General features: G+C 37.5%; 1 protein-coding gene across 1 annotated transcript in view; it reads left to right on the top strand.

Moving 5' to 3' along the window:
- The window catches only part of LRRC7 (leucine rich repeat containing 7), a 543,267-nt gene that overhangs the window by 415,747 nt on the left and 113,508 nt on the right, over window positions 1-14,012 (top strand). Inside the window, exon 11 of the mRNA XM_006167144.1 lies at window positions 4,711-4,783. Coding sequence (XP_006167206.1) covers window positions 4,711-4,783 — 73 coding nt within the window. The remainder of the gene's footprint in view (window positions 1-4,710; window positions 4,784-14,012) is intronic.

Raw genomic sequence — 14,012 nt, 5'->3', positions numbered from 1 at the left:
GAGAGATTTTCACTGTAGGGCGCGTGCGCTCGCCAGACAGACAGAGAGAAACATAGAGACAGAAAGCGAGAAATCGCCCCCCAGGGGGGATGGTCACGCCGCAGTCCCTTCTCCTCCATTCTCCTCTCGGGATCTTGGGCACGCACGCACATGCGCCCGGCGTGAGTTTTAAACCACCGGGTCCGGGACACGAACCGCGGTCAACTACGTGGGAGTCCAGCGACATAGCCATTATGCTAACTGCTGGTTCCCTAACTGCTTTCAACCTTTAAAGCTGTAGAAGAACCACTTGACAGATGCTTCTTGTCAGAGCCTTTCCTCCAATTTACAGAAAAAAACCTATTGTATCAACCTCTGGCCATAGTTCTTAACATGCCTCGGGGGTTTCTCCCTGTTCCTTCAGACCTGAGGACTGTGATCCTCTTTCAGAGTGCTTTGCAACCTGGCTTCCTCCTGTTTGCTTGGTTATCTGTAACCCAGCCCAAAACTTCTTGGGATCCACTTAAGTAATGTTGAGACCCTCCTCTAGCTCCACAGGTGGGCAGGAAGCAACAGTCTGATTAGGCCCATGAAGTCGTAAGAGACTTAGCTGTAATACACACTCCCATTTCTTTTCATGACTGATAAACTCAAACGTCTTTTATATTTCAAAGGTTGATATCTTAACATGCACACTAGAGAAGCTTAACATGATTCAATCACCTTTTGAACACAGATGAATATGGCAGTGGGTGTTCAAGCTTCACAGACAAATTGTCACAACGTGAATTGTCCTCTTTCTCAGGTGCTGTTGTTTTCAAGCTGACATATTAAGTTCCAAATGTAGTTATTTCCTCATAGCAGTCTGATAGTGATAACACTCTCTCCACTGGAGTAGAGATTCTGAATGCTTGCGAAGAATTTGTAACTGAACATACTGAAATTTAAAGTGTAACAACAGTTTTATTTCAGATTCTCTGTGACCTACTCTGTGCCTTTAAGGAATCCTCAGAATATTTGAAGGGGAGGCAGACATACCTATAGTAGTAATTCTCAAAGCGTATTCACAACATGCTAGCTTTGCAGACACTGCACACACACACACACACAGGAATTACACAATAACTTTGGAGAGTCACATTGTTGCATTACTATATTAAAAGTTCCTAGAAATTTTCTATTAAGAGAAGCTGCATAATTTTGCCTAATTGGACATTTTTTTCAAAACAAGAAACCCCAAAACTCACTATATTCATCAGAACAAATCCTCTGCAGAATTTAGTAGTCTATAGCTTATATGTGTAGTCCCATGTAAAACCAAAAGTAACCAAGTGTTAATGCTTTGCCCTTGGATTTTGGCAGTTTACACCATATCGATACTATGGGTTAGATTACGCTGCATAAGGAAGTTGATTATGCCAAATGCAACTGTTCTTCAATTACTGTGTTATCATTTCTTATTAAAACCTTGGAAAGAGAGCAAGCCATAAGAGTATGGAGGGCATAAATCAGGGAGTGAAAGATAAATAGCTGCAACTTCAATTCTTGGCCAGCTCCACCTGTATACTCAAAATTGCAAGGTTTGTGTTTATTGCTAGTCCAAGTCAAGAATTTATAATATCAAAAATAGTATGAAGTCAGGAGACCTGCATGGCAGCTGAGATCTAGTGCTTTCAGGAGATAAGAGAAATGAAGACTTTCTGCTGAGAATTCTCCTGGTAGAGGCAAAAAGGGCAGGCCTTCAGAAGACTGTATCCTCCATAGGAGCTGAGATCTAGTGCTTTCAGGGAGTAATAGAAATGGAGATTTTCAGATGAGAATTCACCCAGGTAGAGCCCCCTCTATCCTTCTCTCTGTCTCTCTCTGTTTCTTTCTGTCTCTATGTCTCTGTCTTTTTATTTTAAAAGTTTTTCTTTTTTTTAATATTTTAAGGTAAAGTATTTTCTTGGCTCTGAAATATTCCTTTATCTTGCTAATAGTCCCCTTTCCCCTCTCCCATATAAGACAGGCAAAAAGAGCTGAGTCCTCCATGGGAGCTGATATCTAGTGCTTTCACATGGTGTGCACGCGTGCTGCATGTTTTTTATTTTTTGTTTTTTAAAATAAACGAATAAAATTCTTGTTGCTTTTTGTTGTTGTTGTTTCTCTTTTTTCTCTCTCTCTTTCCATGTTTTCTTATCCTTTTTCTTTTACTTTATCACTTTGCTGCTCAGTCTCCATGCCCTGAGTGTCTAGACAGTTCTAAGTGAAACATAGCCAAGCAGCTGAATACTATTAGGGTCAACATATTCCTTAATTCCCACTGAATCTGCTACACAATGGGGGAAAAACAAAACGGCAAAGAGTTTGCAGATCATCTATTCCCTCATGCCTCTGATTGCTCAGATTGAATTTCTAGAAATTAAGAAGAAAAGAATAACACATCAGGTGTTTAAAAATCACCATAGAGGCACAAGAAATATGAGAAACCAAGAAAATACCTCTTCCCCAAGGGAAAATAATAACTCCTCTTCATCCATAGACAGTACAATGGAACTCATAGAAATGTCTAATAAAGAATTTAGAATATTCATAGGGACAAAGCTAAAAGAGATGCAAGAGAAAAGAGACAATGAACTCCAGAAGAAAATAGCCAATGAGTTCCAGGAGATGAGGAAGTTCTTATGAGAGCTGAAAAAGTAAATACACACCATAAAAAAGAATCAAATGGAACTGTTGGGTATAAAGGCTATAACATGGGAAGTCAAAACCTTCCTTGAAGTATTAAAAGCAGACTAGATTATAAAGAAAATTGAATCTCAGATGTATAAGACAGAATCGCTGGACTAATACAATTCACCACAAAGACTGAGAAAATAGCCCCCCCCCAAAATGAGAATAATATACTAGAAATACTAGTTGTCATTAAATGTCCAAACATCTGGATAATTGGTATCCCAGAAAGTGAAGAGACTAATAATGGCATTGATAATCTATTCCATGAAATCCTGGAAGAAAACTTTCCAAACCTAGAGAGGCATTCAAAGATCCAGACTCAAGAAATACAAAGGACCCCAGATAGGATCAACCCAAGAAGATCTTCTTCAAGACACATTATAATCAGATTGACCAAAACCACAGACAAGGACAAGATACAGCATCAAGTTACCTACAAAGGATATCCCATCAAGCTAACAGCAGATCTCTCATCAGAAACAACGTGAGCAAGTAAAGAATGGGAAAATATATTCAAAGTATTAAGGGAAAAACAATTTCAACCAAGAATACTATACCCAGCAAAATTTCCTTCATATGGGAAGAGAAGATAAGAACATTATCATATAATCAAAACCTGAAAGAATTTATCAACACCGAACCAGTTCTCCAAGAAGTTCTTAAAGTAGTGCTATCTTAGGAAAACTAAAGTCAGACACACAGATATAAGAGTTCAAAAACAACTAAGAAAATGGCTAGCTTAATAGTAGGAACAAGTCCAGAGTTGAATGTTATCTTCCAGAATTTAAATGGAAAGATTGGACCACAACAAAAGATAGATTAAGTACATGAATCTAAACTGGTAAAAAAAGAATTTCATAACTTTTGACTAAAACATTACTGATCTTCTTCTATGCTTTGTTTTACAGAGTTAAGAATTTTTGTCTTCTCTTGAGTTGTGGACAGGTCCATGTACCTACTATTTAAACAGAATCCTAACCTGTTTCCTGGCTTTAAGTTTTAAGCAAAGTTCTCTTAACATTTTTTTTAAATTTTGATTTATTAAAGCTAAAACTGCTTTTCTTGAAATTAAAAAATATATTTTAAAAAATACCTATTTAATGACCACAGTAAGCTATATAGCCTTGGCTAGGTGCTACTTTATACTATAATTCATTCTACTCACAGAGTTTCATGCTTGAAGTCAACATGTGTTCAGAGATAAGTATATATCAGACGAACTTGCTATTGAAAGTACTTAGGTTAATTAAGATATTTTGTGAACCAATGAAATGTGGGGAAAAAAAATAAAAAAGGAATGAAAGCAACTGCAGATACCAAGAGACAGTGTGGGAGGAGGATGGGAAATGGCAGAGGGTGAGAAATAGGGTGAAAAAATATTTACAAGAAACAAGAAATGGAAAATTATTTGTTGACAATAACATGTATGATTAAGCCACTATACAGTGTATTCTGGATGGGAAGTTGCATTTTATATGCTGTGATGATGTTCAGTGAAAAAATGTAAAATAAATTCATTTAAAAAATAGATGTAGTTTTCCAAGTTCATAATCATAACCACTGCATTGCAATCTCTTGATTTTCATTCCTTCATTATTAGGCTTAATTCAGTTTTGTTTTAAATATATATCAAAACAGAAAATGCTAGTTATTAATGGTTTCAAGTTAATTAAGTATTAAATCACAGTTGGCTTGAAAAATGACTGGTGGTCCATTGCTGAAGGCTATAAAAGGGAAATGTAGCAGTATTAGTGTCAACTCAGGTGTCTGTGGAGCTGTCTGTTTTGTTTACTTGTCTGTATTAATGTTCTTTAGCTCTGATTGATATATGTGGATTTTCTGCAACCAGAAAGTCAAAACTAGACTGCACACAAATACTAGTTTATGGTTAAATAAAAGCAGAGTGCTCCCATTCAGCGTGCCAGTCATCACAAGTGATTCTTTTGATTTTTTTGTATCACATTTTCTGTCATAAATTGATGCTTATGTATTAATAAACCTTCTTCTCTGTTTTAGGACTGTTGAAAAAACTAACTACTCTCAAAGTAGATGACAATCAACTGACAATGCTGCCCAATACAATTGGAAAGTAAGTGCCAGCACTTCATATCAGTTAGCCTCTCTAAAGTTAGAAATGAGAGGATGTTTGGAGTTGTCTACTTCAAAACATTTTGTACTGGGGATACCAATAATCTTCTTTATAAGTAAACTTGTTTTAAACTGTAACTTATTTAGTTATATATATTTGTGTGTGTGTGTATATATTTATATATATATATATATATATAATTTGATTTTATATCAGAACATTGCACCAAAATCCTACTACCTTATATCATGAGAAATATTTAGCCATAAATCTTTGAAAAGCAAAGAGATTACCTAGATTCCTGCAGGTATTTTCCAGATAGTATTTAATTTTACATTTTTACTAAGTAGCAGCTCTAAGTTCACTTGAATGTTTCTTGCCAAATCAAATCAATTCTTATAAAACTCTGCAGTATTCATGTTACCATTCTACTTTTGGTAATATTTGATATATAGAGATCTTAATGTATTTTAGAAGTCAAAGAAAAAAAGCATATATTTTACCTAACATTATTTGTATTTATTTTTTTACTTTTATTTTTTATTATTATTCTTACATTAAATCACTATATATCACTTAGATTGTGAAGAGACTTTACCCAGCATGATTTACACCTCAGTCCAGCCCAGTTGAGACTATTACACACATCCTTGTCAACAGATAATAAACTTTATCTGTGTCGCACAAGTTTCTTACCTCTCCATTTTCCCCCAAGTTTCCTCTCCTACACTCTTCCTCTTTGTTTCTAGTGTCCATTACAATTTTTAAGACTTTTATGTTCTCCAGTCTTTCAGTCTCTACTATAGAGTGCAGTCGGTGTATGTTAAGTGAAGACATACAGTGTTCTTCGTAGCCTGACTTGCTTCATTCAGCAATATATCTTGCATATTCATCCACTTTCTATCAAATCCCAGATCCTTGTTGTTTTTTATGGCTGAATAGTGTTTTATAGAGTATATGTGCCCCAATTTTTCAATCCATTCATCAGTTTATGGACATTTGGGTTGGTTCCAAGTCTTAGCAATCATGAATAATGCTGCAATGAAAATAGTTATACAAGCACTTTTCCGACTGAGTGCTCTCCTGTCCTTTGGATAGATACCCAGGAGTGGAATTGCTGGATCATATGGTAGTTCTATTTGAAGTTAGTTGAGGAACCTCCATATTGTTCTCCACAGTGACTGGACCAATTTACATTTCCAACAACAGTGTAGGAGAAAATCATATATTTTACCTACTATTATTTTTAAACTTTAAGATAGAAGTCCAACATTGCCTTTTTAGGATAAAATACATTACTTTTTTTTTTTTTTTTTGGGGGGTTTTTTATTATACAGTTTTTATCCCCCCAGACAGAGAGAGACATAGAGACAGAAAGCAAGAAATCACCCCCCAGGGGGATAGTCACGCCACAATCCCTTCTCCTTCATTCTCCTCTCGGGATCTTGGGCACACACGCACACGCGCCCGGTGTGAGTTTTAAGCCACCGGGTCTGGGACACAAACCACAGTTGACTACGTGGGAGTCCAGCGACAGCCATTATGCTAACTGCTGGTTCCCGACGTTGCATTTATTTGATAGGAACTTATTTTTAATTTTATATTGCCATTAACATTTGATTTACAATTCTTTAAGAACTATATACGATATATGATTACCAGTGTTTCCTAAAAATACTTTTGTGTACAATGTGGTGGTAAAGTGAGAAACTATCTGCATTCTGAAAATATGTAAGACTATTTTATCAAGATCTTGCCCCACGTCTGTGTGAAGATTTTAAAAATCCTTAATTTAGGATTTAGGTATCCTTGGGAGGGAAAGCCTCACTTAAAATGTTTTATTAGATATAGTTGACATCCAACAAACTATGCAATATTTAAAGTCTACAGTGTGACAAGTTTTTTTTTTATTTTATATGTATATATATAAGTTTTTATATGCATTCAATCTCATTGTTTAGCTTACAAAGTGAACATTTCAATATGTGAACATTTCTCCCCAGTCCAGTTGATCAAAATATCTTCAACAGGTAACACCACACCTCCCCATCCCATCAATGCTCTGCCTCTGTATCCCTCCTCCATGCTGTCTCCATATCCCTCCTCCAAATGTTTTTCCCTAGGCCCCACTCCTCCACACACCCCTCATCTGGCATTTGATCAAGACATAAAGCTTTGAAATCACCACCATCACAGTCAAGACAGTGAACTTGTCCCTCTTGCCTCTCCTCCCTTCTCTCTCCCCTTCTCTTCTATCCTCTGTCAAATTGGCAAGTAACTACTGACCTGGAAAGCTCAATTTGTAAAGGATAGGACAGTCTGGAAAATTTAAAATTCAAGTATTCAGACTTTGGGGAACAGTAAAAGTCTCAACCATTTTTAATATTTTAATATGATATTATCCAGGATGTCTCTATAGTTACTTCCATTTTCTCCAGTATGGAATCGAGATTACTTTCTCTGGGGATACACAAAAGAAATCATCTTTATCAATCTAATACTTTTTGAAGATTCTTCCTAATTATACTCTTAGGTACTAATCTTTCTTATTTGGGTCAATACTCGGGAGAAACCAAATCCAACTTCACTAGTAAGGGATGATGGCAATTGGTGTTTTGCCACTATGTCTACATTTCATATATAAACTAGTTACCCTAGCTCTTTGAAGACAAATTCCCCATGCCACACTGTGCCTCAAAATAAACAGCCTACCACTCAAACTGACTCCTTCTCTGCAGCCACGTGGGGCCTTGCAGCCTGGCTCTGCACAACATCCCAAACTAGAGCTAGTCAGATTTGTTTATGTTACCACCAGTGTTTAATCACATTCCTTGCAATTTTTTTTGGTAGTCGAATTACAACTGTGGAGAAAGCTAAGCTGTTTAATGACTTGCATAGAGAAACAGAAAAAATATGTCATGATTTTTCAGGTAATCCGATATGTTCAAAAGGAACAGATTTAGAACAATCAGTTGGGTGTCAGCAGCTTTCAGTTGCTTAGACAAAAGACTTGTTCCAGAAAAGTTGGATGAGTGACTGGACATTAGAGCACCTATAAACACCAATCAGAATTGTGGGTGTCTATGTAGGGAGAAGGGCATTCTTATAAATTCTCAGATGCCACAATGACAGAAGAAATACTTACATTGGATGACAGAAGCAATATTTAAGAGTGGACAGAACACATGCTTTTGTGAAACATCCACCAGAACTTAATGGAGATTCATAGGAGATTGAGGAAAAATCAGTGCTTTGACTGAGTATACTTGATACAAGCCAATATAATGGACCTATCCAGAAAGTTACCAAAGAATTCATTGTGTACACAGGAGTACCCATTCAGAACCAGCGGGTATTAAGAGTTCAGGTGTTCCTCCCACTTCTGATTCTGTCAGCTCTGGGTATCACCTATAATAAGATTTTGAGGAGAGGGAGATCAGTATAGTGAGAGAAGTAGAACTTGAATTCCCAAGAGAAAAGGTAGACAAAATTTGAAGTATACATTTAAGGGGCAAGTTTGAAAAAAAAAAAATCACTCAAAATAGAATGTACCTCATTGAGGCATCGAGTAGCTGAAATTCCGGACCATAGGCCCAGAATCTTCTGCTGTGCAGCCCCAATGTCATTTTCACGACCTTGTAGGTGCGTCAGCCAGTGGTGTGGATCCTACATGGCTGACTACATGGTGTGAGTTACAGACCAAGCAGTCTGAAAAACACCCCAGGCGTGTGTGTATGCCTTTAACTATGGCTATTAAATGTCCACATTAGCATGGAAGCCCAATTCTCTCTGAATATTTTTCACTGAATTACATTATTTTTGTTAAGAGTTAAAAATAATAAATGTGAAACCCAAAGCCTTTTATTTTTATGTGCATTAGCGTGTATATGAATGGCAGATTTCACAGTACCTAACAGTCATAAATTATATTATGGTGAAATTATAAGTTACCTATGTAATATTCACAGTCACTCTACCCTACTATCCAAGTAATTGGGAATAATAGTTCAGTAATAGCTTCCCAGCCAAGAGTAATTATGAAGACTAAAGAAGAGTGTAGAGTATGTCTTTAGAAAATTAAATTAATACTTTTGTTGTTTGATTTTGAATACTGTTACTTCTAACAGTGTCACTCATACTGATCTATTAATATATGTGACCAAAGTACATCTTGTGCTGCATTTATATGCATTTTAGCTGTTGTCGACATGTCTGTCCCGTGTGTTTGTTTAAATGTTACTCTTGAAATATTTGCAAGGACTTTATTTACAGCCTTGCAACTCAGTGTGTGGTCCCCCAGCCTGCGGTATCTGTATCTCCTCACAGCTTACAAATGTGAGTCTGGGTCCCACCCCAAACCACTGATTCAGAATCTGCATTTTAGCAAATTTTCCTACTGATTGACAGGCACACTGAAGTTTGGGAAGCAATGCTTTAAAGTACTTTACACTTTCTCTGCAACCTATTTTTACTTTTAATGTGCGCACTTATAGAGATACTACTTCTAGAAAAATTAAAAGGTAATCTTTGATCATTTTTCTTTTTACTCGTTGTTGCAAATGCCAGTGATAATCTGATTAAATGGGATAACTGTTTTCAAGCAGACTTTTGTATTAAATCACCTTAAGTGATTTTTTAAAACATAGCTTTCATTGAGTCTTCTAACAACAGAATTGTAAAAGTTTGGAATTTCAGAGATCATTGAGGAGCGTGTGGTTTATGCCTACTAGCTCTTCTTTGTGATCCAAAGATGCCGAATACTTTCAGGCGCTAAATTATTAATTCAGTGTAACCTATGATACAGCAAAAATGTTCTCTTGTAAATGCAGAAGGTTCTTGCTTTGCACAGTGGTATGGAATTGTATAGGAAAAACCTTTTTTTTTTTCTATTGGACATTAGACACTCAGCACAGAACACTTTTGATTACAAAAATGTGTGGGTTGTTCCTGCACCAACCAATTCCCCAATTCTCTGTGAATATCAACTGCATGTCCTACAATTTAATTCAATTCTGACATGTGTATCTGGAGTCAGAATCAAATCCCACAAATAAATGGCTTGGTCCCACAAGACTTCCTGCCTCCTACTTCTGATACCAATGACAAGTCAGGGTCTTGGATGTATCTGACCTATACATTGGAAGTTCCTGTGATTCCCTCCTTAGGTACAGTGATGTGCTAGAATGGCTCCAGAAATCAGGGAAACACATTAACTAGTTCATTAAGGATATTACAAAGAATACAGACGAGCAGCCACATGGAAAGGTACAGAGGGTAAGGTTGTAGGAGCATCCAGAGCTCCCACATCCTCTCTGACTACATCACCATCTCTCACCTCCACTGTTCAGCAACCCAGAAGCTCTTCGAACCACTCTTTCAGGTTTTTATGGAGTTTTTTATTGTGTAGGCATGGTTGATTGTATTATTGACTATTGGTGATTAATTCAATCTACAGCCTCTGTCTCCTCCCCAGAGATCAGGGACTAAAACTGAAAGTCCCAACCTCTAATCACTTGGTTGTCTCTCTGAACAATCAACCCCTGTGCAGAAGCTATCCGACAGCCCCTCGCCATTACTCATCCTGTTATTGTATAAAAATACATTTGTCATTTTGAAGATTCCAAGAGTTAGGGGATCTGTGTGCCAAAAAGTAGAGGAAGACCAAATATGTACTTCCATTTATAAATCGCAACGTCACAGTGATTTTACAATGAGTGTAAAAAAAAAAGACCATGATATCTGAAACCATGCAAAGGAGTAAAAGAGTCTAGGGACCAGCGGGTAGCATGGTGATTAAAGTGCTGGACTCCCACATGGCCAATCATGGTTCAAGTCCTGAACCTACTGGCTTGCTTTCTCACTTTCTTTCTTCCCTTTCTCTCTCTCTCTCTCTCTCTCTCTCTCTCTCTCTCTCTGGTGAGTACATGTTCCCTATAGCAAATAAAAATATTTTTTAAAGTCTTAATAATCAATGGAAGAAAGTTATGATTGTTCTTCCAAAAGATATTTAAAATCTTTTCTCAAAACATTAAGTAGGAGGCCAGCCCCATAGCCTGGTGGTTTAGAGAGTCAGCTCCTACATAGCTGACTATGGCTCAAATCCTGGCTTCAAGAACCTGAAAAACAGGCCAGGCCCATATACCTACATGCCCCAAATCCTGACAGGATGGAGAAATGAACGAGAAGGGATTGTGGCCCATTACCCGTTGGAGAATACTTTCTCCTTCCCTCTCTTTCTGTCTCTCCAGCTCTGTCAAGAGAGTGCTAATACCCTCTGGTAATTAAGAAAAGAAAAATTGGGACCAGAAGATGGTGTAATGGTTACATCGCTGGATTCCCACATAGTTGCCCATGGTTCAAGTCCCAAACCTGGTGGCTAACTCATGCTGGATGCATGTGCATGCATACTCAAAATCTTGAGAGGACAATGGAAAAGGGATTGTGGTGTGGCCATACCCCCTGAGGGGTGATTTCTCACTTTCTCTCTGGCAAGTGCACTTGCCCTATAGCAAAAATCTCACTCTAAAAAAAAAAAAAAAGAAAAATTAAGTATAGTTGCTATAGATTACAAATATATAGGAAAATGTAAATTGTAAAACTATTATTATTTCTAATATTATTCAGTATACTATAATTTTTAAAGGTTATTATTTTTATTTTATTTATTCATTCATTTATTTTAATTTGACCAGAGAGAGACAGAGAGAAAGAGAGAGCGAGAAGGAAAGTGAGAAAGCAAGCCACCATGTCCAGGACTTGAACTATGGTGGGCCATGTGGGAGTGTCCAATACCATAACCACCATACCACCTGCTGGCCCTAGCATACTGTAATTTTAAACATTAGAAATATTGATCATTTTTATATACAAACCTATCAAGGTTAATTCCAGCAGTGCCTTTGTTTTGTTTTCATAGCATCAGCTTTGATACAAGGCAAGCCCCTTTTCTATGCATCAGTGAATTGTCACACTCCTTTTTGAGTTTGAATCAGTTTCCGAATTTTTATCTTTTGTGCTTTTGGTGTCATGAAATATTTATGAGAATTCCTTTAATGTGATGTTTATTGCAGCATCACTTCCTCTGGGGCATCGTCACTCTTTTGATCAAATTACTTTCCTCATTTATGTGGATAAGTTTGCTTTCACTAAGTTTCTCTGGCAGCTTATCTAGGGTTTCTAAGAGTAGCAGTGTCCACATTCCCACAGTCAGCTATTTCTCCTGTAACTTCATTGCTGAATGATTCAGATCCTCTAAAGTTATTTGCACAGTATGCTAAAAATGTCCGCTATGCTGCACACATATTACTTGCTGTTACTTCCTGCCATGATGCTTGGATATTTTCAGTTGTATGTTTCATGCCATATTTCATCCAGAACTCACATAAAGAAACTGCATGATCACCAGTTGTGGTATAAATAGTCTATTCAAAAGTCGGTGTGAGATAATGGGCTTTAAAAGTAGAAATAACAGCTAGGTCCATTGGCTGGATTAATGAAGTTGTTCTCAGTGATAAAAAACACATTTTCACGTTTTATTGAAATCTTGAAGAGAATTATGGTGACCAAAAGAATCAGCCAACAGTAGTAGCATTCTAACAACTCTGTTATTTTGCTGTAGTATCTATCTACTGCTAAGATACAAAGAAGTGACATCACTACATTATTAGTTGTCTACGTGTGAACTGAAGAACAGATGTGCAGTGACCGATCACTGACAGATGTGGGAAGAACTCTATAACAATGTCATCTGTTATTTACATTGTAACTTGTGAACTGAAGAAACTGTGATACTTTATGCAATTACAGTTAAAACACTGAGGCAACTAACATTCAAATTATGTGGGGTGTTTTTTGTTGTTTCTTTTTTTTTTAGTTTCTTGCTTCAGGGCATGTCCTAGAGACAGAGAGAGAGAGAGAGAGAGAGAGAGAGAGAGAGGAATCATCCCCCCAAGAGGAATGGCCACACCACAATCCCTTGTCTTCCATTCTTCTCTTGGAGTTTGGGGCACACACACGTGCACCCAGCACATTTTTCAAGTGGCCAGGTCCAGGACTCAAACCATACAGTAGGCCATGTGGGATCCAGCCCCTTAACCACCACACCACTAGCTAGCCCCATTTGTTTTGAATTATTTAATGAAACATAACCGAAAATTATTCATATTAAAACTGTGCAAAGTGAGGACTGCCTTTCTTGTCCAAGACTAACTTTATTTTTTTCAATAATAATTATTATTTTTAATTTATTCATTCATTTATTTTTTTAATTTGACCAGAGAGGGACAGAGGGTGAGAGTGAGAGAGGAAGTGAGAAAGCAAGCCACCAGATTCAAGGCTCAAACCCTGGTTGGCCATGTGGGAGTGTCTTAACTACCATGCCACCTGCTGGTCCCCCAAGACTAACTTTAAAATACCTTTCTATGAGAGAAAAAGAGAAACTTTCATTGTAATTTTAAATTAGTAAATATCTTCTTTTATTTCTGCTTCTGAACATACATTAAAAATTTTCATTTTTAAAATACCTCAAGTACTTTATGACTACTTGTTGAGTACATGACCCAGAATTATTGAAAGAAACCTCTTTTATGCAATTCTACAAAAAATTATTAAGTGGGGACCAGCAGTTAGTGTAATGGCTATGTAGCTGGACTCTCATGTAGTCAACTACAGTTCATGTCACGGACCTGGTGGCTTAAAACTCAAGCCGGGCACGTGTGCGTGTGTGCCCCAAATCCTGAGAGGAGAATGGAGGAGAAGGGATTGAGGTATGGCCTTCCTCCCCACCCCCCCCCCTCCAGGGGGGTGATTTCTTACTTTCTGTCTCTCTGTCTCTGTCTGTCTGGCAAGCGCACATGCCCTATAGCAAAAACCTCTAAAAAAAATTATTAAGTGCGTCATGTATGTAAGGCATAATGCTAGACTTGTTGCTTAATTTTGACAGAGGGGCATGTGTGCTTGCCAGAGAGAAGGGGAAAGTAAGAAAACCCCTATGAGGGATGAACATGCTACAATTCCTCCTTTTAGGATTTTGGGCATGAACATACATGTACCCATTGTATTTTTCTAGCCACTGGGTTTGGGTCTCGAACTTCATGGTCAGCTATGTGGAATCCAACCACCTGAATCATCATGCCAAAGGCTGGCCCTAGACGACCCTCCTTACGTGTGGGCCTTAAAGACAAGAAAATTGAGGCTTCAAGAAGCTAAGTAGCAGGACCCGGAAGGAGCC

The sequence above is a fragment of the Tupaia chinensis genome, unplaced genomic scaffold (genome assembly GCF_000334495.1).
Source record: "Tupaia chinensis unplaced genomic scaffold, TupChi_1.0 Scaffold144529_1, whole genome shotgun sequence".
In the NCBI taxonomy this organism is placed as follows: Eukaryota; Metazoa; Chordata; class Mammalia; order Scandentia; family Tupaiidae; genus Tupaia; species Tupaia belangeri.
Note: the sequence above shows the minus strand (reverse complement) of the source record. Positions and strands in the feature narration are given on the sequence as shown.